This window comes from Vombatus ursinus, unplaced genomic scaffold, assembly GCF_900497805.2.
Source record: "Vombatus ursinus unplaced genomic scaffold, bare-nosed wombat genome assembly UNPS02009205.1, whole genome shotgun sequence".
Taxonomy (NCBI): Eukaryota; Metazoa; Chordata; class Mammalia; order Diprotodontia; family Vombatidae; genus Vombatus; species Vombatus ursinus.
Window position 1 is genome coordinate 43,604,684 of NW_020948983.1, and position 28,000 is coordinate 43,632,683.

Here is a 28,000-nt window from a genome sequence, read left to right on the forward strand (position 1 = left end):
GGACTGATGATGTAACACACTATCCATTTTCTGACAGAGAGGTGATAGATTTAGATGGCGAAATGAAACATATATTTCTTATAAAGCTAATGAGTAAATTTGTTTTGCATATTTGTTACAATGAATTTGCATTTATTTTCTTCTCTTCCCTCCCACCAGAGGGATGGGAGGTAGAGAAAATAGATTTTTGTTAGTTAAAAAAAAGCGCTTTAAAAATAGAGAGGTTGGACGGGGTGCTATGAGGAATATAACTATGTAAACAAAATTATAACAAACTTTTTATACAAATAAAATCAGATTTAAATAACTGGAGAGATATTAATTGTTCATAGGTTGGAAGGGCCAATATAATAAAAATGACAATTTTACCCAAACTACATGTTCAACACCATCCCAATGAAATTACCCAAAAAATCATTTTACTATTTAGAAAAAATAGTAACAAAATTCATTTGGAAAAACAAAAAAGTCAAGAATATCAAAGGAAATAATGAAAAAAGTATAAAGGAAGGAGGTTTAGCACTACCAGATCTTAAACTGAATTATAATTATATATTATAAGAAACAATAATTATCAAAACTATCTGGTCCTGGCTAAGAATAGAAAGGTAGATCTATGGAAAAGAGCTGTATGCACTCTTTGATGAGGTCACTATTGTTAAATTGGATCAGTTGTTTCACTTTGTTATGACATCTCTCACAGAACAGAGGTGATCTGTAAGCATTTGTAAGGTAGAAACAGAACATCAATAAAACTTTTTTTTGAAAGTCAAGGAAAAAATATCTTGCGGCAGTTGAGGGCTCAGTTAAGAGTTGATAACAAAAATTTGTGAGACACCCTGTTAGTGTAGTTTAGTGATTCTCTCCAGCACCCTTAATCAGCCTGCCTTTTATCAGTTCATCAGGTTGACCAACATGTTTCTTCTATTTGATCAAGTAACAATGGTCCACTTAGTGTGATATTATTAACATGTCTAGAAAAACTCCAATTTGATAAGGATTTCTTTATGCCATCATTACTTTTTATGGGAATGTTTCTAATAGTTGTTTAAACTACTATTTTGGGATTTCTTTTCTTTGGTATTGAAACTTTGGTATTCAAGTAGAGAAAAATGTAATTTTTGAATTCCAAGATAGTACTTAGAAAAAAAAATCTTCCCTTTATCTCAATCTATCTTTTTTTTGTAGTTCAAGCAAAGCAGGAAAACATTGCTTTATTTTTTTTTTTAAATGAAGGTGAAGTTCTGGAATTTGGGTAGTGCCAGGGGAAAAAGCCCTGGAATTCAAGTAGTATAAACTCCTCCTCACCATTCGCATACCAAAATGCAAGGCAAGCAGTTGACTGATGGTACAAATAAATAGATTTACTTATAAATGGTGGAGGAAGAAAACTTTCAGACTAGCTAGAAATGGATTTAATGATGATTTTTCAGTTCTTACATTCAGTTAAACATTTACTCTTTTGCATTCTTCATTTTCAAGTCACAATCACACACATGTGGGCACAGAAAACTCTAACATCACATGCTTACACTAGAAGTGAAGGGATTCATTGAATTTTAATCCCAGTAAGACCTATCCCAGTTACAGTAAAGCGAACAAGAAGGGCAATTTAAGGGAGAAGGACATTTCCTTGTGAATCATTGCATACGTCTACTCAATTGCCAATAAGACACAGAATGTACTTTTTTTTTTGGTATAGTCTTAATTCAATATAGAGTACATCATGTACTGCCTGGGAAAAAATCCAAATCATAAATGCTATAGGGAAATATCTAATAACTTGGAATGGTCTCTTCAAGTGGCTAATAAGCTCCATTTATGCTACAGGAATGTTAAATCTGTTAGACCATTAGCTCAAGGGCCCTAGGATGAGTTACATAACCTTGTTGACTTTCAGACTCCTCCAAGTCCATCTAAACACAGTGTCTTAAAGAACTACATGCCTAAAAGTTTCCCACGTTTTTGGTGCTGGCAGGAAAGTTTGATAGCTGTGGATTCTGTTCATCGATGTAAAGGTGTTGGCCATCAGCCCACCCATGTTTTCTGTCATAACAGTTGAGCTGATCTGTGATTTCTGAATCTCATGCCAATGTCAGTGCTGGGTTTGCCTATGTGTTTGTGTTGGGGTGTAAGATGCTGGAAAGAAACCATTCACCCCATGTGTCAGATTCCAGATCTCATACAGTTAGAGCAGGGCTTGAGAGAAATATTCATAGAGCAAGGCAGAGGATTAGAATAAAGAGGTGCTAATAGCATGCAGTTGAGAAGGCAAAGGAAAGTGCATGGAACTTAATGGAAAAAGAGGGTCAAAGAAAATAAAAGGTAAAATTGAGAAATAAAGAAAAATATGAAGGAAAAGAACAAAATTATTTTTAAAGGTCAAAGAGTAATAATAATATAGACTCATTTGCTTTGCCAGTTTCAACACTGTGTTGTATTTTCCCTTCTTTAGTAGCTTTTTAATGATATGGAATTCTTTGGATTTTCATTCAGCTTTTTCTCTTGGCTTTTTGATTGCTGCATTACACGTTCTGGGTTCTGGTTTTCCATTTCCACCTCAACTGACCTTTTCTCCTCATTCTCGATCTTTAAAAAAAAGTGTTCTGAATGAATGAATGACACCAAGCTCATGTTTTTACCTGTAGATAAAAATCTGTTGCTCATTTTTCTAGTCTCTCATTTCCTCCTCTCAATCTCTTCCCTTTCATTGGATCACATAATTTAAAGGATCATCATAGGGATCATTTTGTCAAACCACCTTATTTTACAGATGAGAAACCCAGGCATAGAGAAGTGATTTGTCTGTGGTTACATAGGTCATAAGTGGCAGAGCAAGGATTCAGATTTGGTTTCTATGACTTCCTATCTAACCTGAGATTATATTGCTCCATACTTTTAAGGAAGGTTTCATGGAAATTAAATAATTTCATGCTATCGTCCACATTTGTAATGATTTTTAAAACATAACTTCTTTTCTGATTTGTAGACTTGTAAATGCAATTACAGACCATGATTTGTTAACCAATACTGGAGTATACTCTAATATTAATGCTTTGGCTTCAATTTCATGTGCCTACTTTTTTAATGACTAGGATTGAAAAAGAGATTCTAATCCTTCTTTGACCTCTTTGACCTCAAGCCTCAAATTCTCAAGTTTTCTTTCATTGTTCATTAATTTCATTTTCTTCTTCACCTGTCATCAAAATTCTACCTTTCCCTCAAAGCCTAATTTAAATCCCTGTTATACTACTTTGTAGACATGAACGCGTCTTATTTCACAAGGTATATAGAATGAAGGTAAATTAGCACATGGTTCATGAGAAATAGCTCAAGTATTGTGTTCTTGTTTGTATATTTAAAACAATAAAATGAAACTACTGACTGAAGGTTCTCCGAGTTATTCCTTTAATGTTTAGCACTCATACATCTGCACATTTTCATCCAGTCCCCCTTTGATTAACATACATTTGTTAAACAGCTGGCTGTGGTTTAGGGTAAAGTTTGTGGCCATGCAACAGAGCAAAATTATCTGGCACATATGGATAGAATCTATGACCTCATTGTTAGCATCTTGCTCTAATTGGTATAAGTATGTAATATTATATTATTATGTTGTAGCTTTTTGTTACACACTTCCCTACCTTAGTAAACAGCATACTGAATAACTTCAATAGATCCGTGATTATCTAAGTGATCACAAATATTCTCTCCACTGCTGTTGACTAAAATCCATCTTCGTCATTCTGTGTGATTGTTGTCTATATCCTCCCATGAATCCTCCATGAAGGATCCACTTAATATTCTAGATGCCTTCTAAGTCTTTTAAAATTTCATTGGTACCCATGTAGTAAATTACAGTGTAGCATAGTTAATATAGTATTGTCTTCGAGTAGGGAAGACTTGAATTTAAGTTCTGCCTCTGACACATTCTACTTGTGTGACTGTATAAATCATTCGATCTCTCAATGCCCCAGACAAGTTTCTAAGACTGTAAACTGCAGATGAGTTGGTAACCTGTATCACTGGAATGAGATTCCACACTGGGAGTTGCCTATGTTGATGAATACAGAAAGTTGTACTAAAGTAATCAACCAGTGCAGGACCTGGGCTACATCTGTTATCCTTTGTTCTTTCCACATGACTGGTCCACCTACTTATCTGATCCCATCTTTCCTATATGATTTTTTAATGACAAGAGGCTGTGTGGTGTATTAAAGGCATGGCCTTAGAAGAAGGAAGACACATTTAAGTCCTGCTTTTAACACATACTAGCCATGTAAACATGGGTCAAGCATCTCACTCAACTCTCTAAGTTCTGCAAGCTATTGAGGAAGGGAGTTTTAGGTACCTTGAATTTCTGATACCTATGAAATCATAGTTCTGGACTTCTCCGGTCCCCCCCCCCCAAAAAAACCTCCAAAACACTTACAAAACTATTATACCATTTTTGGCATAGCCAAACATGATCTTACTTTGTTTTGATAACTCAAGTTCATCGTTATTATAAACTAATGTACAATACTTTGAATACATTTGTTTTGGGACATTGGGACTAGTCTGTTATGACCACAGATATTATGCTGGAACTTACTTTCTTGAATAAATCATGGATATAACAGCTTGTTTTTGTTGCTATTTGCATCTATAGCGACTCTTATGAGTTGCCACCTCTTAACTTGTTGGTTCCCCTGGGGTACAGCTGCCTCAGGTTCAGGGTACTCTGTGGGTCCATATTCTTAAAATGCTAACTTACAAGCTCTCAGTGGCATATGTACTTTTAAAAATGGCATTTACTGTGGAATATTATTGTGCTATAAGACATGATAAGTAGTATAACTTCAGAAAAACGTGTAAAATACATGAACTAATGCAAAGTGAAGTGAACAGCATCAGAATGTTGTGCACAGTAACAGCAATATTGTATGATGAAGAATTGTAAATGACTTTAGCTATTCTCAGCAATATAATGATCCAAGACAATCCCAAAGGACTAATGATGAAGCATACTATCTGCCTCCAGAAAAAGAACTGATATTGTTTGAATACAGACTGAAGCATGCTATTTTTCACTTTATTTCTTTCATTGTTTTTCTTTTATTCATCTTCTTGTACAAAATGACTAATATGGAAATGTTTTGCACGACTGCACATGTATAACCTATATGTGATTGCTTACCATCAAGGGAGGCATGGAATTTGGAACTCAAAACTTAAAAAAACCCAAATGTTAAAATTGTTTTAACAAGTAATTAGGGAAAAATATGTTAAGTTTTTTAAAAATGGCATGTAGTAGACACAATTAACTCCAAGTGGACTTTTACTGAGCTGGTACTGTAAGAATAATAGTAACAAATCTTGCCCCCAAAAACCTGGGACACATTTCACAACTACACACAAGGTGAGTGGGAAAAACAGGCCAAAGATATAATATGCACGAGTAGAAAGGCACACACACAGGTAACATGTAACTCATACAACTCATATTTCTAGCACTGCAGGGCTAGATATTCTTTTTCTTCCTATGATATCTTCATGCTGCTCTTTAAGGGTACAATATCTCAACTTAGCTCCCTGGTCCTGCTCTACACTGTTCAGCTCTTAATAGCCAGAAATAACTCTCTCAATTCTACAAGGCTCCTCTAGTTTCATGCCTGACTGTGCCTGCTTCCTGCTGGCACCCATTGGGTGAGTGCTGCTCCTGAAAAATGCTATGGCTTATTGAGAGGGGTGGAGGTGAAGGGGGGAAGAGAAGAGAAAAAAAACCCTCTTCCAAATAGGTCTATTCTCAACTTACAAATCTTATACATCTAACAACTGTCTCCTGCATTCAATAAATTTGTATAAGATGCACTTGCTTTTTAAAGGGCAGCTAACTACCCTCTAATTCCATCACATTTAATCAAATTTGTTAAGGACTTCTTAATACTTCATAAAAAGATAACAATGTAAATACAATTTTATACTTTATTTAAGACTTTAACACCTGTTGTTTCTGTTACCTGCTGCCTACATTTTGCAATTTCATCAACTGTGTGGAAAGGAAATAAATTGTTCAGAGATGTCCTTATTTTCATATCCAAATACTCTGAAGTATACCAAACCTTTGATTATCTGGTGCCCAAGAACTCCCTTATTTCCCATTCCACTTCTTTTTTATAAAACTAGAGTGTATACTATACAGTTGGACGACCTTCTAGGTATTGTCTTTCTGCTCAGCATCATCTCATCTAATTCAGTGTTTTTCACTCCTTCCAAAGTGATTATGGACCTTTTCTTACCTGACATGCCTTTGATTGGTTCAATTGAAGTGCTAGCTACTGGTAGTGTTTTTGTCTGACAAAGACATATGGGCTAGAGTATTTCGTTAGTAACTTCACTTGAGTTGGGCATGATTGTTTGATTCAGTTGCCACCCTTATACACAGATGAAATTTATCTTGTGAATTTTTCAGGTATTCCCACTAAAGACTATGCTGTACTTCTGTAGTTATATGCAAAATTTGTCATTTTGAGCTGTTAAGTGTTAATTTGCTTTTGAGCTTGTGGTGATGTTAGATACCTAAGAATGATAATCTAAATTTTACAAAACTTCTCAAAAACAAGGTATGAAAATGAAAATAAGCAACATCTTTGGTTTAGACATAGAAGAACAGAATCTAACTTTTGACAAAGGCTTGGGATAAGATGGTCTGATCATGTAATTTTCCCATTCAAAACCCTTCAATTATTTGTTCATCTGGCATCCCAAGCCCTCTTAGGACATGATTTCAATATAGCTTTCAAATTTTGCAGTGTATCACTCCACTTATGCAAAACTTTTGTTTTTGAGAACCAACGAGACTATTTGTCTTTTCCCCAGTCTCATCTTTCACTTCCCTTTTCTAAGTGTTCCTCTACATTTTCCCATATGCCTAGATGTTTTCTCCTTGGTTGAAACCATCCTTTTTCATCAAGGGAGTTCTGGTTCCATCTCCTTCATGAAGTGTTCACTGATCCCCTTGGATATAAATGGTGTCTCCCTTGTTGAGCCTTTAGTATCACTATATTTTGGCTTCCCCAGTGGCTTGAATATAACTTGTGCTGTAGTTAATTGAGTATTTATCTTAGTTCTTGCCTTCAAAGAGCTAATATTCTGAAAGAGAAGATACATATTTTTCAGCTTTGTATGCCTTACATCTAGCACTATGCCACTAGTACTTGCACCTAATAGCCACTTAATAAATATTTGGTGAATTCATGAAGAATCCAAGAATGGACAATGGGAATTATAAGTTAGATAATGCTAGTCTTTCAAAAGTTACATATTAATGCTCTAACTCCTGTTATTTTGGGATAGTTCCACATGTTATGTGCACAAGCCCTTATGTGGATAACTAAATTTTGACATTTGAAAGCAGTAAAGTGTGCTGGAAGGGGTCATGTGATCATATATGTAGAGCTGAAAGGAACCTTGGAAGCCATGCAGTCCATTTTATAGATGAGCAATCAGGCCAGGATAGGGGAATAAACTTGCCCGAGGTACTCAGGGCATAAGTGTCAGAGTTAGGATATGAACCCAGATTCTCTGAATCCAGAGTTCTTGGCATCATCCTCATTCTCCCTCATGAAAAGGGGAGGGGCTGGCAACAAACCTCAGAGAGCAGACCCATAAGTTACTAACAATTATGCTACAACTTTTTAACCCATTTATAAAGGAAGTATGATATCGTGCTAAGAATACTAGACCAGAAGCCAATTAATCTGAATTTTAGTCTCAGCACTTCTACTTAATTAGCTATATAACCTTGGACAAATCACTTCATTCTTCTGGGCCTTAGTTTTCTCATCTGTAAAATGGGGGGGTTGATTTTACGATCTCTAAGTCCCTATAGCTCTAAGATTCTATTATTCTTAACCATTGTTTCTCAAGAACTTTTGACATTTCTTTCTTTCTATTTCAAGTCATGATGTAGTTATTAAGATGTGCTCCCTTTCCTCCCCTCCTCTTCTCACAATACCAGATGCCTTCTTCCATGTTATCCTTCTTCACCCTTATCTCACTTAATGAAGTCACCCTTCTCCTTGTTAAGTCAAACTCCTCTCCCTGCATGAATGATCCCATTCTATTTGGTCTTCTCTAGCAGTGTGCTTCTTCTGTTAACCCCACTCTCTCACTAATTTTCAGTCTCTCCCTGTCTTATAAACATGTCTTTGTCTCCCCTATCCTCCAAAAAAATCCTCATTTGACCCATCCATCCCTACATCTCTTCTCCCTTTTGTAACTAAACTCCTTAAGAAGGTTGTTTACAACATGTGCCTCTACTTTCTTTCCTCTCACTGTCCTCTTAATATAACAAGTCAGGCAAGGAAGAATCATAAATCTCTGCATTCTGGTCTCTAGCCTCATTATTCGACAAAATCTGCTCTCTCCAAAGTTACCAATGACTTCTTAATTGCCAAATCTAATAGCCTTTACTTTTTTAATCCTCATCCTTCTTGACCTTTCTGCAGTTTTTGACACTGTCTATCACCCTTTTATCCTTGATAATCTCTTCTCTCTAAATATTTGGGACACTCTCCTGGTTTTCCTCCTACTAATCTGACCACTTCTCCTCAGACTCCTTTGCTGGATCTTCATCCAGGTCATGCACACCTATCATGGGTATCCCACAGGACCCTGTCCTGGGTCCTCTTTTATTCTCCTTTTATACTATTTTTCATGGTGATCTCATCAGCACCCATGGATTCAGATATCATATCTCTGCAAATGATTCTCAGTTCTACTTATCTAACCCTAACCTCTTGGCTGATCTCCAGTCTTATTTCTCAAACTGCCTATTAGCCATTCTTAATGTTGAGTTATTTGATTTATGTCCAATTCTTCATGACCCCATATGGGGTTTTCTTGGCAAAGATATTGGAATGGTTTGCCATTTCTTTCTCCAGCTCATTTTACAGATGAGAAACTGAGGTAAACAGAGTTAAGTGACTTGCCCAGGGTCACACAACTAGTGAGTGTCTGAGGTCATGTTTGAACTCAGAAAGATGAGTTTTCCTGACTTCAGGCCTGGCACTCTATCTACTGTATCACCTAGCTGGCCTATTGGACATATAATATAATAAAAATGACAATACAGAGTGTTATAAAAGTCTTACTGCTATTAAACTATTAAAGTCACTAAAACTTTTGGGACACCCCATACTGTCTGAATTTGTTTATAAATTCAATGCTGTATCAAACTACCAAGAGATATTTTACAGAGCTAGACAAAAAAAATCTTTTGGAAAAATAAATTTTTTTTTCTAGAATATCAAGGAAAGTAATGAAAAAGGGAGGAATGAAGGAGGAATAGCACTTCCAGACCTCAAATTATAATATCATCAAAACCATTTGGCACAGATTAAAGATGGGAAAGTAGATTAATATAACAGGTCAGACAAGGAAGAATCATAAATATTTAGACTCAATAATTCATTGTTCAATAAACTCCCAAATGTAAATTACCTAGGAGAGAGCTCCTTATTTGACAAAATTTCTGGAAAAACTAGAAAGCAGCCTGGCAGAAATTAGGCATAGGTCCTCATACCTCTAATACCATGATAAATTCAAAGTGCATATATGACCTTAATATTAAAAATTACACCATGAAAACACTAGGAGAGAAGCACATTGTATAACTTTCACAACTATAGGTAGGGGTTGAATTCTTAACCAGACAGGAAATATAGGTGATCACAAAACATAAAACAGATAATTTCATTTACACAAAATGGAAAAGCTTTTGGATGAACAAATCCTAGTGTAACCAGGATAAGAAAGGAAGTATTTAACTGGGAAAATGTGTATACATCAAATAACAGGGGTCTGACATCCAAGCTACATGGACAAATAACAGAAATATATATAAAACCAAAAGTCAGTCCCCAATATATCAGTGGTTGAAGAATGTGAACAAACAGTTCTCAAAAAAGAATTGCTAACTATTAACAACTATTTATTAAAGAATGCCCCAAATCCCCAAGAATAAGAGAAATGTAGATCACTCTAATTCTGAAGTTTCATCTTGTATCCAGAAATTTGGCAAAGATGACAGAAGATAGAAATAGTCATTCCTAAAGGGATTGTAGAAACACAGTCATACGAATGTATTGTTGGTAGAGCTGTGAATTGGTCTAATCATTTGCAAGAGTGATTTGGCATAGCTAAAGTATCCATATTATTTGACCCAGGGATTCTTTTTCTAAAACATATATCCCAAAGGGAACAATGACAAAAAGAAAGGTCCCATATTCATATTTGTATAGCAAATTTTTTTTTGTGGTAGTAAAGAAAAGCAGATACCAATCATTTGGAGAATGGCTAAACGAATTGTGGTTCATGAATGGAATGGAATGTTACTATACTGTAAGAAAAATATGAATATGATAACTACAGAGGAGGTTAGAAAGACTGCCTTTTTCTCTTGTTCCTATTTAATTCTGGGCCTGGATTGTTGTCTGTCTGCAGTTCCTGACCAAGAAAAACCTACTGACAAACTCAGTGAATTACCCGTCCAACTACACAGGATATTTTAGACAACCGACATTCTTAATATATTTGGTTGTTGAGTGATCATAGATCTCGTTAAAGAGCCCCGTAATATTCCAGATCCTGACGTGATCAAGACACTAGCAACCACAGATTTCTGGAGCACATTGCCATTAATATGGGATTTCTTTTCTGTGTGGATTCTCTTCTGGATATTCTTTAGAAAAGATGCAAAGACCTTCTGTTAGCATACATGTTATTATTGTCTTTATGCTACTCATCAGGACACTCAACAAAGTTTTACCTGCAGTTGCATTTGGCAAGGAAACTTGCATAATCTTGACTTTGAGGTCAAGGCTATGCTTTACCAAGTCTTCCCTTTGTTGTAATATATAAAATATTCTATTTTTGATACCTTTTGGTCAATTGGTCACTGTATAAATATAGTATGCTAGAGGATATCTTTTGCAATGCCTGCTTATTCCCTTTCCATATTTTCTCTGAGAAAAACTCTTCTTATGTACCATGTTTTCTTCCTCATATAAACTTAGGTGGTGCTGTACAATTTTTGTAGTTTCATTGTATTGGTAAAAATAGTTATAAAAATACAGACAAAGCTGTTCCTTTTTTTGCATGTGTTGTCATTCTGGTTTTGTCAATGAATTTTCTTTGATGATGTCGCTTCATTGAGTTTCACAAACTGGATGCAGACTGCCTTCCTATTCACCTGTTCATCATTGATTTGTTGGGTGGAGAGTGATACTGTTTATAACGTAACATAATCCTCCTTTGTAATGTTTTGCAAATCAGTTTATATTCTAAAATAGCATTATCTTAGCTGCAGTGTCTCTGTGCTTGGCAGGGAAACTGAGTTTTTTTTTTTCTGTTTTCTATTTTCTGTTGTTATTTTTGTTATTTTTTTTTTACCTGAAATAGTTCCTGGGCTCTTTTGCCCTCTTTGCTTTGGAGATTGCTCTACATTTGTTACCCTTCTATAGGAAATAGTAATAATCAGAGTCAATATGTTAACCTTTATACATTTTCCATTTTGAAGGGCATGAATGGCTTATCTGAATAATCAGACTGTATCATTCTGATTTCACACAATGTCTTCTCATTTTTATTCTTTTTTTCCAGTTTCACAATTGATTTTACCCATCTAATTTGATATTGATTTAATTTGAATCAATTGTGCACAAATGGCTAGCTAATTTAAAAAAATGACTTCTAGGTTTGTATATCAGTTGTTTCCACCGTCTTAGGATACAGTCAATTTCATTTTTGTGATGTTCTTTGGTGCTCATGATGTTTAGTGCCTTCCAATTTTTATTGGTAAATTATCTTATTTATGATATAAAAGCATTAGACTTTCAAGTGGTTTGCATGATGCCTTTGGTCTCTTGTGTTTCTAAAACTTGAATCAAATTCCAATGTATTTTTCACTATTCTCTCTTATGCCCCCCTCCCATTTACAATGAAGTCACTAATTATCCATATGTGTTGACTTGACATAGAGGGTCTTGCAATTTTCTTCATATTTTCTCTAGCTCATCATCCTTTACAACAGATACTAGTTCATGAGCTACAATTACCTTCATGTCAATCAGTGAGTCAACAAACATATATTAAGCACTTAATATATATCAGGTACTGTACTAAGCTTTGGTGATACCCTACTCCTCCCCAAAAAGGCGAAAACATAGTCCCTATCTGCCTTCAGGGAACTCGCTGCTTAAAAGATAAACAGAGCAGCAATGTATTCACCACTGGCAAATAGATATACATGTATCTCTCGTGCATTGCAAGCTGTGAGCCCAGAATTCTCAGTGCTCACGCATTGTTAGTGTATTTCCGAAAGTTGACTCCTGGTGCTTTGTTTAGGGCACTGCAGTACTAACGATATTGTCAATCAACCCAATGAAAAGTTGTAGATGCAAGGAGAGCGGGCGGGCAGGAGAAGCTGCCATAAATCATATGATATGGTAAGACTTGCATCTTCTCATGCTAGCTGAACTGTACAGTTCGTCTGCCAGTGATATATTAATGTGTGAAGCATTTCTTTCTGATTATGGGTAAATGTAAAAACTATTCTGCTGGTTTCAAGCTGAAAGTGATTGTGTTTGCTGAACAGTATGGAAACAGAGCTGTGGAAAGACAGTTTTCAGTGAGTGAAAAGTTGTTGTGAGACTGGTAGAAACTAAAAGACAAGTAATACTGGCACATTTGTTTTAAAGCTTCACATAATGGTTGCACCTCTTTTTTTTTTTGCAAAAAAATTTTGCATAAAATTTGCGATGATTATGCAGTAAGATATGATATGTCTTCTGGCTTATTTATCCATAAATGTAAATATTTATATGTTTCAGTTCCTCCAGTAGCATGCAACCTTGTTAATTATTGGTCTTAGATTTTAGAGAGTACCAACAGCTAAATTAATGTCTATTATTGGACAAAAAGTAACTATTATTTACCACCACCCCCCCTTTGCTACTCTATGATTGTCAAGGTAGACATGAAAGGGGCTATGTTGGACTGAGGGTCATCTTTCATAGCCAAAGAATTAATCACCCAGTGGCCAACATACTGGTGGTCAGCCTCTCCCTATTTCACTAGGCTTATCTTCAGAGTGACAGAGTATGTTTCAAAGCTTTTCCAGCTTATAGAATTGGCCAAAGCTTACCCTCTCTGATGTGGCCTTCAGGAACCTAGGGTCACTTCCATGCCATGATGAAACATTAGAATGAGACTTTTGTGAAGGATTTATATTCACAGGGAATAAGAATTACTATGCCCAAATAATTAATATTAATAAGACAGACATTTAACATTACTATACATCATTATTATAATAGACCCAATATAAAATATAATTTTCAAACTCATTTAATTTGCTAAACTCTCTCCCCATTCTCTTTTCTTGGGCTTATGTTTCAGCAAAGTCAACCTCTGATGATCCATGTTACAGATTATCTATTTCATATATGTTCCATAAATTCTAAGATACTCTAGGATCCAAGATACTCCTGGATCATTTTTTTTTGCTCTATCAACCAATGTTTGCTCATTAAATGCAAACTACTTTCAATACTGGGCAAAAAAATGAAATATACTATAAAATATAATCAGATAAATGCCAAAGTAAATAGATTTTTTTAAAGGTTTTTTTTTTTCATTTTACGACTTTCTCCTCCTTACCACAGATTGACAAATAATCGTTATACTTTCTTTCAAGTTAGAAGTTGAATACCTGGAAGTAGAGAAGAAAATCTTTGAATTTGGAGGATGTATGAACCAAGTGGATGGGATAGTTGAAAGTACATTACACATGGTAGATATTTTATTGAACTGAAGTAAAAATGACTATGGGATAAAAGATTTAATATTAGAAGTATATGCACTTATTTATCTGTGAATAGTCACATACTCATCATATGTGCTACTATGCCCTGCACCTTTTTTTTTTTTTGCCTATTTGTCTCAACGCCATTGTGGATTACTGACTTTTACAGTGCTTTTAACTTCTTTAACAATACAACCAATACTATACCATGAGTAAAGAAGTAATTGTGGTGGTAATATAGATGATAAAGGAGACCTTTTTTTTTTTTTACTTGCATTTCTATAATTTTTAACATACAAAACCAGAAAATGTTGTGGGATCCTATTAAAAATGAAGGGGAACAATAAAGTTCTTTTTTTTCTTTTTCAGGGTTATCTGGTCTTTCCATTCCTGTTTAAGTGGTTATATAGCATACAATCTTAATGGAAACATGACAAGACTTGAGGTTATTGTATCCAGATGCTGTAATATAGTAGTTATTTCTGAAAATCTAAAGAAATTCAAGCCTAACAAAAAACATCTTTATATGGTGATAAAGAATGGTTTCTTTAAGATGTTCATGGTCAGAGAATATGTTAAGTATGTGATTCAAATATCTGGGTGGGCAAAGCAAGTGGAAATATAGGATCTAAGGAGTCACTAAGAAATGTGCTTCTGAAAATATTTTCAGTCCAAAGTGTGTTCAGTGTGAACTTGTGGTCTAACATGGACAGAGTACGGGAATGTGGTCTGTTGGATTGTAATGAATTTGTGGGTTTTCTTGGGCAGTAAGTACATTTGAAATTCTATGCCCTAAGTTTAATGCAACTCTGTGCTCCAGCAGTACTTATTTACATAGTTCATACTACATTAACTTAAACTTGTTTATATTTTTATAAGCATTTTTCAGCCTGATTCTCCAATTTCAGTCCTATAGGGTTTGAAAACATTCCCTCAGAATGCCATTATGGCTGAGAAGGAGAAGGTGATGAATTTTTGAACTTGGTCTAATCACCAGAGGCCTTTCCTACATGGGCTCATATCACCTTGTTTAAACAACTTCATTATATTGCTCCCATGTGTTTGCCTTATTCCCTTACAGTCTAGACTGTAAGTTTCTTAAGGGTAGGGACCATATGCTCTACAGGTTTGTTCTGGTAAAATAAAAATCCATGTAATCCATTTTCTGATAAGACAGAAAAATTATTGAGTGCTGATTCCTATTACCTAAGGATCATTTTTTACTTTGCAAAAAAGGTTCATTGAAATAGTGTATTCTCTAGTGCAGTGAATATAGGATCTCCTCTGGACATGAGACTTCACCAGTTGAGGAAACACTGTCCATGCAGCTTGGAAACTAGTCTGTAACATGTAGTGTTAGAGAGCTGACTGTATCAGTGAGTACTTAGGGTCACACATGCAGTGTTTGCCAGAGGCAATTAAAGGCTTATATATTTCTGATTCCAAGTCCAACCTGCTTTCCATTATGTGCTACACTATCTCTCAAAACATGATTATGCTTGCCCCTTGTCCCTAAATGAGTTATTTTTAACATTTAAGTGAAATACATATAGGCAATCCATGCTTCTTTTCACTTTCAGTATTATCACTCTCTTCATTCAACATTGCCTAAATAATACTTAGAATTCAATTTTTACTGCCTTTATCCTCATTTGTACTCATTTCCAAAAAAGGGCTTCATGCAACTAGAGAACAGATTAAGAAATATCTCTTCCAGCTAGAGTTTATACAAAGTCCCAAGGTTCACAGGCATACAGTTAATTTATGAATATTTGCACTAGAACCAAAGTGAGGGAATATGACTATCCTTCCTGCCCTCCATTTTCAAGAGGTCCTTTGTAGTTTCCTTTTTAAGGATTCTATGGTAAGAAAGGGGAGGTAGATTTGTAGAGAATCAGTTATTTTTTTTAGTCCAACTCCTTCATTTTACAGATGAAGATACTGAGGCCCAGAGACATGAACTGTCCAAGATCAGGAAGCAAGTAACAGAGTGGAATTTGATCCTAGATCTTTTGACTCCATCCAGCCCTCTTTCTAGGATACCACGGTGCCTCACTAAGGAAAGAGCACATAGTATCCCTTCATACTAGGTGATAATGCCTCTTCATCTCCACAGACCACAGAATTGCACTAATTCTCTGTTCTTGTACCCTCCTTTCCCTTCCTCTCATCTCATCCAAATCCTATATAACCTCCAAGGTTCAGCTCCAGCCTCATCCCCATGAAGCCTTGTCCAAAAATTTTGCCTTCAACTGTGTGATCCAATGTAAGTCACCTCACTTTGCTGGGCTTCCTCACTTGTAAAAATTTGGGTGGAATTCTTAATCTGTAATATATATAAACTTGCTTTCTGAAAAATATTTTAATATCTGTATTTCAATATAACTGCTTCCCTTGTAATCCTATGTGTTTTATTTCATGCATTTAAAAGCATTATTCTGAGGAGGGTTCAGGACACAAAAAAGGTGAAGAATCCTTCTCTGGCCTAGGTGATCGCTAGACTCCCTCCTAGCTCTAATATTCCAGGATTTCCTATGATCTACGATTTATTCTAGTTTACAGAGATTTCCTACTTCACTGAATTCTCAATACACTTATAGTTAGGACAACACATTCAGCACTCAGTTGTTCTCTGGTTGTTTTGTTTTGACGTACACCTCTTTAAGACTGATGCCATATTTTACACTTCTTGATTTCTCACAGTACCTAGCATAGTTCTAGACATACAACAGAGGCTCAATAAATATGGTTTTGCTTTTAGTTTTTAGTGGGTGGCTGCTGTGATTGAATGAAGTATAGCAGGGCTCATATATCATGCCTATAAACCTTTTTTTTTTCATAGCACTGAATGTTACAATGGAATTTCAGCATGAATTTGTAATGAACAACTTGAATCAATGCCACAGGTTTCTAAATTTTTGTTTTTTGAGAGAGAAATTGATACAGTGGGGTAAGACAACTATCACTTTGTGAAAGCTCAAATCTAGGTATGCATATATGAGGTATCATAGAGGGCTCAAAAGTTGCTACATTCTAAGTTCAACACATTGAAAACAATAGATACTTTAACATGATACACTAAAGAGTGAAATTAAAAATCATTCATTTAACCATGGAGTAGAATATGATACAAAGTCATAATAATACTACACAAAGCATCAGTCAGACTATCATGAAAGTCTGTCGAAATAACAGGGGGAAAAGGGTCTTAATTGATTCACAGATGTAAAATAGTGAAACTTGGTCCATGACTCGAGTACTCCATTTCAATCCAATCCAATTTAGAACAAGTGGGCAGTGATTGGGAATTTAGAACAGAAGTCTCAATGGCCTCTGAATAATAGCACAATATAGCTTTCTGTCCCAAAGCTGAAATCCATATACTGTATTATACAATTAAGATTTCATTTCAGTCATTACAAATGTCAACCACAGATACTGTATTTGTATACATTTCAAAAGGCCCAAGTATACATACCCATACATGGAATTTCTTTGAGAAGAAATGAGGGGAGGGAGAAAATGGCCCATATGTCTTAGGGCAATTCTCTTTGCACTAAGGCTGCACAATTTGTATGGAGATCACTAGTAAGGATGAAGATAACTTTCCTTAGTATGGTTTAACCTGGTGACTCCTCCTGCTATGCATTCAAGTGAAAAGAAATCAGATTAGCAGATAATACACACTTTACATGAAATTCTGACTTGACAACCACAAATCTAACTTAGCCCAGTGCTAATGGGAAAACTGTTTTAGGCATCAAAGGAAATAAAATAAGGGAGCTAATCCACTATTATTGCATTTTCTTGCAGTCAAATCTCTGAGGTTATGGTTTATTATTCCTTCAAAATTACAAGTAGTACCACTAAGAAAGTGAGGGAAAACAAGGGAGAGTTTTTAGGGGTTAGGAAGAAAGTTCTTAAAAAGCTTCCTCCTTACCTTGACTGGCATGGATGTAAATTGCATCTCCGGACTTGGGGTTCTGGGCGACTCACATGCTGACAGTCACTGTCATTCACCAGAGTCATTGTCTTATTAATAATTTTGGTGCAAGACACAATGGTTTTGCGTTCCCCTAAAAAAGTCAATATAAATCATAAAGTTAAATTAATTGGTTAGGTCAGGACAATGTGGAAAATCCATTAATACTTAGAGAAGAATGTTCAAATTTAATTTTTATTTTTTCCACTTAAGAGTTATTGAAATTTCATTTTTAGTTTTTAATTAAACTGAACTTAATTATTTAATTTTTAAAAATATCCTAGGGTACATAATATATGACTATAAAGTAATGAAGCCAAAATTTATGTGGCATGTTAATTTGTAAAAATGCCTTGAATAATTGCTACTGGCAATCAGGATACCTGTGTTCCTTTCTTGGTTGTTTTACTAACTTGGCATTTGCCCTCCTTGCTGTTATATATTTTCTGTGAAGTAGAGAGTATGGCACTTCCTTATATAACAATGTACTACAAGTTTCCCCAATTATCTTTTGTATCACGCCCAGACAAACTGGAGAACTATTCAGCCAATCATAACTGAACCATGAAAAATGGTCAAAAGGGCAAGAACAGATACTTCCTCATTTAACATTACCACTACATACATAAAAGCTGATGATGAAAACTCAAAATATGCATTTTAAGTGTTTTAAATGATGATCAGAGAATCACAGATCTTCTTCTTAAAAGCTCTCATTCTATAGACAAGAAAAGTCAGGTCAATGATTTGCCCCAAACCACAAAACATGTCAGTAATAGAGATAAAACTGAAATCCTGACTTCCTCACTTGGTCCTTTGTACCATGCTTTATGAGGGATAAATTGTGAAGACTGCGCGCACATACACACACAATCATTAGCTTAAGGGAAGATCACGTATATTAATAGTTCAATTTTTCCTATTCCATACCAGCTTCTAAAAGGCAAACCCATTGGTCATACAGGCCCAAGTCCAAATATAGCTATTCTGGGCAATAACCTGAGAAACCTGGGACTGGGAAGAAAGGTCACCTAGTTGGGTGCTGTCCATCTCCCAGGAAAACAACACATCAGGAGCTACAACAAGGGTTACAGAGGTAGTCCTAGGCATCAGTTTAGAGTTGATACCTCTATGGCACAGCCATAAATTTCTTTTCCAGAGGATACTCTTTTTGTTCAGGGAGCTATTTGAGTGTGAGAACTATGAGCACTCTTTGATGTTGGAAGTCAGGGTAGGGAGGATTACTGCCTAATTGATCCCCTTTCCGTCTTTAGTGGAGCTGCCCCTTCAGTGGCAAGCAAAGATTTGACTGGGATGACCTGGACCCTAAGTCACAGATTTGAAATTGATTGGGTAGGAAGAAGCATAATAAGAGCCAGCTCTTGTGATTGTTGCAGGAGAGGAGGATGATGTGCGGGAGAAGGAGAGAAAATATCACTCAAGTGTTTCTTCCTCTCCTCTGAGTGAGAGCCAGCCTTAAAACACAAATGGGATTGTTGCGTATTTTGATTAAATGGTATCCAGAAGGTTCCCTTACTTAAAAAAAAAAATCTCCTTCACAATGTGGAATTCTGTCAATTTGAGTTATGTTAATAATAACAATAATAAGAGTTATCATTTATATAGTGCTTTAAGGTTTACAAAGAGCTTTACAGTATCTCATTTGATCCTTACAATAACCCTGGGAGGTAGGTGCTAATTCCCCCATTTTGTAGATGAAGAAACTGATGCAATCAGAGGTTAAATGACTTGCTTTGTGATCTTGTCACAAACCTATTAAGTATCTGAGGCTGCATTTGAACTCAGGTCTTCATGATTTCAGGTTCAGCACTCTATTCAGTGAACCACCTAGCTACCATTTGGAAGCCACTCCTCCTGGGAGGGTGAAGGGGAAGCAGGGCTATCAGTTATTCATACCTATGGTAAATTGGATCCATTGGAATGCTTTTTGAATAGTGTTATCCTACTCTGCTTGGAGTAGTAAGTTGCTGGGGTAGGAAAGAAGTGAGCCAATTTCTGTAGTACCAGGACACGAGTCTCCCAACTGATTCTTTGCCATTTCCCCCACTGTGCCTGCCAGAAATACCACCAATCAGAGATTTTTGCTGGTTAAAAAGGAAATATTTTTGGAAGAGTGAAGTGGAGATATCATCACAAATTCCAACTCTTACTATCTGTCACCTTAGGCAAATCACTTAGCCTCTTGGTGTTTGGTGTAAAATGGGTTGGAATAAAAAATTGCAATAGTTCAGATTTACATCTGAAGGCTTATAAAGTGTTTTCCTCAAAACCAAAGTGAAATATTATTTTCCCCATTTTAAAGGTGGAGAAACAGAGAGATTAAGTGCTTCAATGATTTATAAGATCTTTTCAATTCTAAATTCTATGATCTATCTATTAATTAGTTCAATTATGCTGCTAAGCTAATATCTCACTGAGATCAAATTTAGTGAGGAAAAATAGGAGTTTTAATGGGAGGAGGGAAAAGTACTGAGAGATTATTTTAGTGTACAGGGCACTGAGGGGATTTGTGATGTTGTGGTGAGAAACTTTGGCTACTCAGAGGAGAATTGAAGACACCGGGAACCTGAAGGGGAGGAGAAAGAAGGCTGTAGGAGGCAAGAAACAAGAGGAGAAGTTGGAGGAGAACCAAAGACAAATCTCTTCTATTTTGTAATTTTGCTGCTGGTTAGTCCTTCTTACTCTTTTCTGCCCCATTTTTGGATGGGAAAAGGTTCCTTTCCTCTTTAACCTTTCCTGTGGCCCATTCTTACTGGACTTCCCCCGTACTCCCTTCATTGTCCTACCATGACTGGAGGGTACAGGCTAAGGCAGAAAAAGATCCCTTAGCAGGAGATTGAAAGATGATTAGAATTACAATAGAAAGATTGGGGAAAGTATCATTTGGTTGGGAAAAAAAGAGTTCAGTTTTGTCTAGCTAAGGGAAAGCTTTTTCTTAGAAATATTATATACAATAAAAAAGAATTGATAATGAACTAATTTTCTCATGGTAAAGGAAAAAGGTTATAAATGGGAGATCAGGAGCAGGTGAGTCCTTGTATCTTCTGACTGAAAGGGTACAGCAAAATCTAGGCCATCTATTTCAAATAGAAGCCTTCATTTCATGTACAGGGCCAGAGGCAATTTCTTTTAAATATAGCAGCACACTTAGTATTGACCACTGGCAAAATTGAAGAATAAATTTCTTTTCTGTCCTCCCAAATGACCTTTTGATACCGTCTTTCTTATTGCTTTTAGTGCCCAAATGCCTAACTTCAGACTAATCTCTCAGTGCCTAAGGTACCTTGCTGTGCTGTGTCACCCTACCTTCTGAGGGAATGCCCTATTCACCCTTGAAAAAAAATCATGTCTTATACCCATTCCATCAGATCCCTGAGGAGCTCTCAGTCTGATGAACTGAGTTGTTATTGGGTGAAGCAATATAGTAGAGGATCCTGGACAACTCATTTTACTTAGCTGGATCTCAGTTTACTCCTCTGTAAAACTTGAGGGTTCTATCAGATAACCTCTAGGGTCTGTTCAAGCTCTAAACTGCATAATTCTATTATCTCTCTCAGATAATAATGGCACTTTAATAGCTTCTTTGATGTCCTAAGATAAAGAGCTTTCTTTCCCCTTTCCCCAGAATGGCTAAGGACAAATTTCAGGTATCATGACCAAAATTGTAGAGGTATTTGTGGTGAGGAAAGCTTTCAGGCACCCTCAAGTAACATCACATAGGTGGCTTGAGAACTGTCATACAAGACTAACCCTATGTACAACCATGACAGGTCAATCCAGAAAGTCAATTACATTTCAAGAACTGTCTATAAAGGTCTACAGCCACTGGCAACAAATTAAAATTGGGTGGTGATGACCTGATGAAGTATTCCTGTTTGAATATCTGCCAAACGATCTTCAAGTAGTGATTTTCAGACTTGCTTCTGATCATTTTTATAGTCAGTGAAAAACAATTCAATTTCCATGGCAATATAGGTTTCCATAGCATAGCCCTCCCCACAGCATTTGTGCTCTGGTAGCTTTATTCATTGTACTCCCTGTTTTTCCCCACCTGCCCTTTGCAAAACACAAAGCCAAACAATCATAGTGAATTTCCCAGTGGCTCACCTCCACCGCACTGCACACTGCATCCTTCCCAACCGCTATGAGTCCAGATGTATAAAGAATCCTGTAGCTTTTCGGGTTCGCTCTGAATTTCTGCAGTATAATTTACAGGAATGGTGTATTCATAATGAATCCCATAATTTTGGTCATGAAACAGTAACACCTAGATCATCAGCAAAAGAAAAGGCCATTGTGATGTATACTCAGTCCACAGGCTGCTTAATGTATAAACCATGCAACACCATTTTTGATTCTCCAACTAGTAATTCTTTCATGGACTAAATAAGAGGAAAATTCCAGAATTCCTCAGCAAGAATACTCCTACATTTGGTAGCAAAAGCAGATCTACTAGCGGCCTGGGATAGCAAGACAACTTTTAACTTCTCCACTGCTCAGCTGAAGCCACTCCAGTCTTTTTTCTTGGCATCTGCACACTTATTAAGGTACTTAATCACCATCATGGATTTCCATTACTTTCAACTGGAAAGAGTGGTATATATTAATAGGATTGTTCAGCTAAGACTCTCTTTCAGCCTTAATTACCTACTAATGGCTAGTTGGCCAAACCTGAGTTAAGTAATTGCCCATATTCACCTGTGAAACAGACTTTACAGACTGAAAGAAAATGCAACTTTGATTTTTAACTGTGCAGGTATTGCTGAACTTGGAATTTTTTACTTCTTATAAAATCAGAATTTCCATGTAAAGAATTTCTATATAATTTCTATAGTGTCATATAACCCACTATCCTACTCTAGTATTGTCCTAAAGAGTACTTTGGATCTTATGTAGCACTTTGCTTGGACCTTCCTGAAGCACTTAAATTTTATATTGTCTTGTTTTGGTATGTGTCTTCAAGTGGCATATTCTCTTACATCTAAATAAACTTCATGAAGGTAGGGTTATGTCTTAATGCAATTTTCTATCTCTTCCCAATGACTTAACATAGTGTCTTTCACAAGTATATGCTTAGTAAACATTTATTGAATTTGTTGATGTCTACTATACTTATGTTAGTGGAGGGTGGTCAAAATACTATACAAAAAATCACAGTAAAACCCTGGAACAAATTGGCTTGGGTAAATAATGATAAAACAAGCCTTATAGATCTTCACTATTAGATTGGGAAAGGTGTGCTGTATACCTCTCCTCTGTACTCTATAATCCAGGGATGTCATTTTACCATTGGAACATATGGGGTGTTTTAGATGGACTCATATTTAGGTAGTAGCTTCATCCTCATTTTCTTACTGAAGGACTCACATGAACATTTTGATGGGGAGTTTGAATCTACTACTGATATGTTTCCCAGAGTAATCAACATGAAAGAGTTTGCTCATTCTCTTCAATAAAGTAATGAAACAGGTGTCTGACCTGTTTATATCTGACATACCTTTGTATAAAATAGCATCTATTGTGAAAAGCATAAAACAACTTGGCTAGGAAGGGGATGTTTTTATTCCAAGTTTGGAAGGGATGTTCAGTTTTCTAGGACCAGGCGGTTATTAATCTCACTGTAAAGCTGGGAGGTCTATGACTACATGCCCAACATTAGGTAACAGCAGAGACTGCTAAGGCCCACCCTGATATTATTTAAGTCAGTCAAGGTATTAGCAACATGTGGTATTAGACAAAGGAATCCAACAGGTCCAAGGTATCACCCAACCTGGGAAGTGCTTGGCTTGTTCTAGATTGCCAAGGTGAAGTCTAGAGCAAACCTAACTAAATAAACATCCATTTATCCAAGAAATATACTTATATTAATGCAGTTGGAGAAATGCCTCCAGCATTTAAAAACTACTCCTTAAAAGAGATCTTTATTATCTCAGTGTGAGCATTAGACCAGTGGATCAAAAGTCCATATGAAACCAATTTCATGCAATTTTGTAGCCACATATAATTTTTTGTGTGTATATAATTCGTTTCAAATGCAGGTCACCATGTCTTCCCAGATGCTTCTGGCTCTCTTAGTACAGGGTACTCCCCTGTTGTTTGGAAAACAGTTTTCTATTTTGGGGGAGTTACCATCCCCTTCACTCTTATATTTGAACATTTAAAACAACTTTAGAACTTTAGAATTGTAAGGGAAAGGCTTTTGTGGTAAAATACAAGCACTATTCTTCATATATACTGAGGACATATTTATTGAACTATACTGGTACAAGTTAGCCATAAGGACATACCCACTATAAGGATCATAAAATACCAGTACACTGAGAAAGATGGATCCCTTACCTGGGCAGGGATGGGGAAGGATGGGGGAGGGAGAGGGATCTTAAAAAAAGAAAAGGATTATCATTTATTGTGGATAATCTATGTTGTCTTAACTGTGGAGAATCAGATAATTTTTTGAAATTACCTCAAATTTCACTATACCAGTATTTCCATTTAAAAATAAGAAAAAACACTAACTTTTAGGGGCAGCATGAGTTGCTCAAGAGCACTAGGGAGAGGAGAGCAATTTGGAACTATGCCCAAAGGGCTATAAAATTGTGCATACCCTTTGACCCAGCAATACCACTTCTAGGGCTGTATCTCAAAGAGATCATAAAAATGGGCAAAGGACCCACATGTACAAAAATGTTTATAGCAACTCTTTCTGTGGTGGTAAAGAATTGGAAATTGAGGGGATGCTGATCAATTGGGGAATGGCTGAACAAGTTGTGTTATATGAATGTAATGGAATACTATTGTGCTATAAGAAATGATGAGGAGGTGGACTTCAGAAAAACCTGGAAAGACTTATGTGAACTGATACTGAGTGAAATTGAATAGCAAGAATCTATACTCATGATAATATAACATAAGAATGCATAATTTAAAGTACATTCTCTTTATTAGTCCAATTCTCACTAGCTGCTACATTGATAATTACTGCTAAATGGGAAGTTCCCTTTAAAGGTGATGGGAATACTTTTAAAGAGAAGAAACACACTTGGCTTTAGAAAGGAAGGAGAATCCTATGCCCTATATTTTGTTGTCTTGTATAGAAGAAATGAAAGGCAATTGCAAAATTTAGCTGAGTGTCTAATACCACTTCCTTACCCTTGTAAAACATCAAGGAAAGTCTTTTTCTTCCACGTCACTAGGAATGGAATACACTGTTAAGACATCACTACCCCTCTCCCCATCCCCAATGGGCCACATTACTTTTGAGAAATGTAAAAAGATATGAAATTACCATCAGGTGCAGTGGCATTTTAGTTGGTCCCTTGGCAGATATTTTCTCCCACAGACCCCTTCGGACATAGCGGACAGTGGTGCCTGCGATCTGAAATTCACCAGGAAGCTCAATCTTCCAGTCACTGTTTATGGATTTCTTACTGGAGTCTTTGAGAGCTAGAAAGAGGATTAAACACCGCCAAATCAAATTAAAATGATCATTCTTCCGTTAAAGTGGACGGAACTAAGAAGAATCTTTCTTCTCATAAGGGTACTCCATGAAATCTCTTCAAAGAGGAAAAACACATTGGTGCAAAATGAAAAGAAGACAGCTCTTCATCAGAAACATGATTATTGGTGAGGATAAGATTCAGGGTTAAAATAATTCAATCAGTCAATAAGAATTTACTAAGCACCTGCTACTTGCCAGGCACTATGCTAAGTAACTGGCATATATAAAAAGAGGCAAAAGGCAGTCTCTTCCCTTAAGGGGCTCACACTCTAACGGGAAAGACAACAAACAAACTAATAGATACAAACAAGTTGTATAAGGAATAAATAGTAAATAATTTAAAAAAGGGAAGGCATTAGAATTAAGAGGAGTTAAGAAAAGCTTCCTTTAGAAAATGAATTTTAGTGGAGACTTGAAAGAAATCAAGGAAGCCAGGAGGCAGAGATGAGGAGGGAGAACATTCCAGGCACGGGGGACAGCCAGAGAAAATGTCTGGAGCTGAGAGATGGAGTGTCTTGTTCCTGGAACAGCCGGGAGGCCGGTGTCCCTGCACTGAAGAGTACGCAGCAAAGAGTAAGGGGTTAGAAGACTGGGAAGTTTGGGTGGGATGGTTAGGGCAAATAGAGGATTTTGTATTTGATTCTGGAGCTGATAGAGAGCCACTGGTGTTTTATTGAGTAAGGATGAGGGTTGATGTGGTCAGACTTGTGCTTTTGGAAAATCACTTTGGGATCTGCATGGAGAATAGATTAGAATGGGGAGAGACCAGAGGCAGGCAGAATTCCCCCTGCCCCACCGGCTGGCTATTTCAACAGTTCAAGTGTGAGAGGATGATGACTGGACTAGGATGGTGGCAGTATCAGAAGGGAGAAGGGGACATATTCAAGAGATATTGCAAAAATGAAATCAATAGGCCTTGGCAATAAATTGGATATGGGGAGGGGAGATAAGAAAGAGTGAGGAGTGGAGGATAACACCTAGGTTGTGAGTCTGATGGCCTGAGAGGATGGTACCAGAACAGTAACAGGAAAGTTTGGAGGCAAGGAGGTGTTAAGGGGAAAGATAACGAGTTCAATTTTGCACATGCGTAGTCTTTAGTATCTAGAGAATGGACATGCATAATCTTTGGGGAAAAAACTGTATTGGTTGCTCTACCATGAACGGGATTTCTTTCTTCCAAATCCCAAGTTAAGGTTTCTTCAGTTTCAGAAAATGAAATACCCTAATCACATTCTCATGAATTTAATGGCATTATTTTGGTAGGAGAGGCAGCTAGGTGGCTCAGTGGTATGGCCTGGATCAGAAAAAACCTAGTTCAAATCCAGCCTCAGACACTTAGTTGTATGACCCTGGACAAGTCATTTAACCTCTATTTGCCTCAATCTACTGGAGAGGGAAATGGCAAACCACTCCAGTATCTTTGCCAAGAAAACTCCATTGACAGTATTGGCATGCCACGGTACTCAGGGTCACAAAGAGTGGGACACAACTGAATAACTAAACAACAATAATAGATACAATGCCACTCTACCTGGCTATACAAACAACAGAATATTTAATTTTTCTAAGTGTCATATGTTAAGAAAATACTTTGTTTCTCTAGCCAGGATATTTTAATATTTGAACTCATGTACCTGGAGCTTTTCAGTATTACTGCCTTAACTCAAGTATCTTTTAAGGCATTTGGGTTATCTAATATTTGAAACATAAATGTTCCTTCAAGACACAATTGTTGTTCCATTAAAACTGATTTATACTTTCGTATTTGTAGTTACTTTCCTAGAGCTTTTCAGTATTACTTCCCCAACTCAAGTATCTCTTAAGGCATTGAAGTTATCTAGCATTTGAAAAATAAGTGTTCCTTCAAGAAACAATTGTTGCTCCATTAAAAGTGATTTTGAAACCCAAGCACTAGACATGTGGAAGTAACTCTCAACAGATGTCTGAACTGATGCTCCATAGATGTTTTCTGTGGGTAGCACTACAAGTGTCCTGGATGTGTCCCTGACACATATTTAACTTTTTTGTTCTTGTAGTTTACATGTTTGCTCTATCACACCTCAAGATAGAATTAAAATATATAATAATACAACAGCATTAAAGCATGATTGGCCACAAGGAATAAATTCTGTTTCCAATATAAGTCCTATAATTTATTTTTTGAATTGTTCAGCCAATGTTTCCATTTTGTCTTTAAACTTAAGGGGAAAACTATGTGTTCCCTTCTATGCTCTGAAAAGTTAAATAAAAACTATAAATCCAGATGTCAACTAACTGGAACCATTTGTTTATCAGTATTGGGACATACTTAGCTTTTAGGAAAAAGAAGCAAATGACAAGAAAACAAGTCATTGGGTAATTTTAGAGAGTTCAAATCGCAATTTTCAGGATCTATTTTGTACTTAGTACACATTCAGCTTACTTCCTACACTTTCTTAATCTGTATCTTCAGTATTCTAATGATGATACTGAGGGACAATAAACTCTTCAATCATCAAAGATTATTAAATTATGTTCAGAGGTTTACACTTAAAGTGGCAAAGTAGATTCATGCATCATAGGAAGTTTTTCAACATAAAAGGAGAAAACCAAAAAGGTTTTCTGTTAACTCTTCCTTGAGTAATGAATGGGCTTAACCAAGGTTTAACAA

General features: G+C 36.2%; 1 protein-coding gene across 1 annotated transcript in view; it reads right to left on the reverse strand.

Annotated features, from left to right (window-relative positions):
* The window catches only part of ADAMTS17 (ADAM metallopeptidase with thrombospondin type 1 motif 17), a 471,203-nt gene that overhangs the window by 92,568 nt on the left and 350,635 nt on the right, over nucleotides 1-28,000 (reverse strand). Inside the window, exons 16-18 of the mRNA XM_027852040.1 lie at nucleotides 25,138-25,295; nucleotides 21,960-22,119; nucleotides 17,790-17,925 (exon numbers count right to left, since the gene is read on the reverse strand). Of these exons, the coding sequence (XP_027707841.1) occupies nucleotides 17,790-17,925; nucleotides 21,960-22,119; nucleotides 25,138-25,295 (454 nt within the window). The remainder of the gene's footprint in view (nucleotides 1-17,789; nucleotides 17,926-21,959; nucleotides 22,120-25,137; nucleotides 25,296-28,000) is intronic.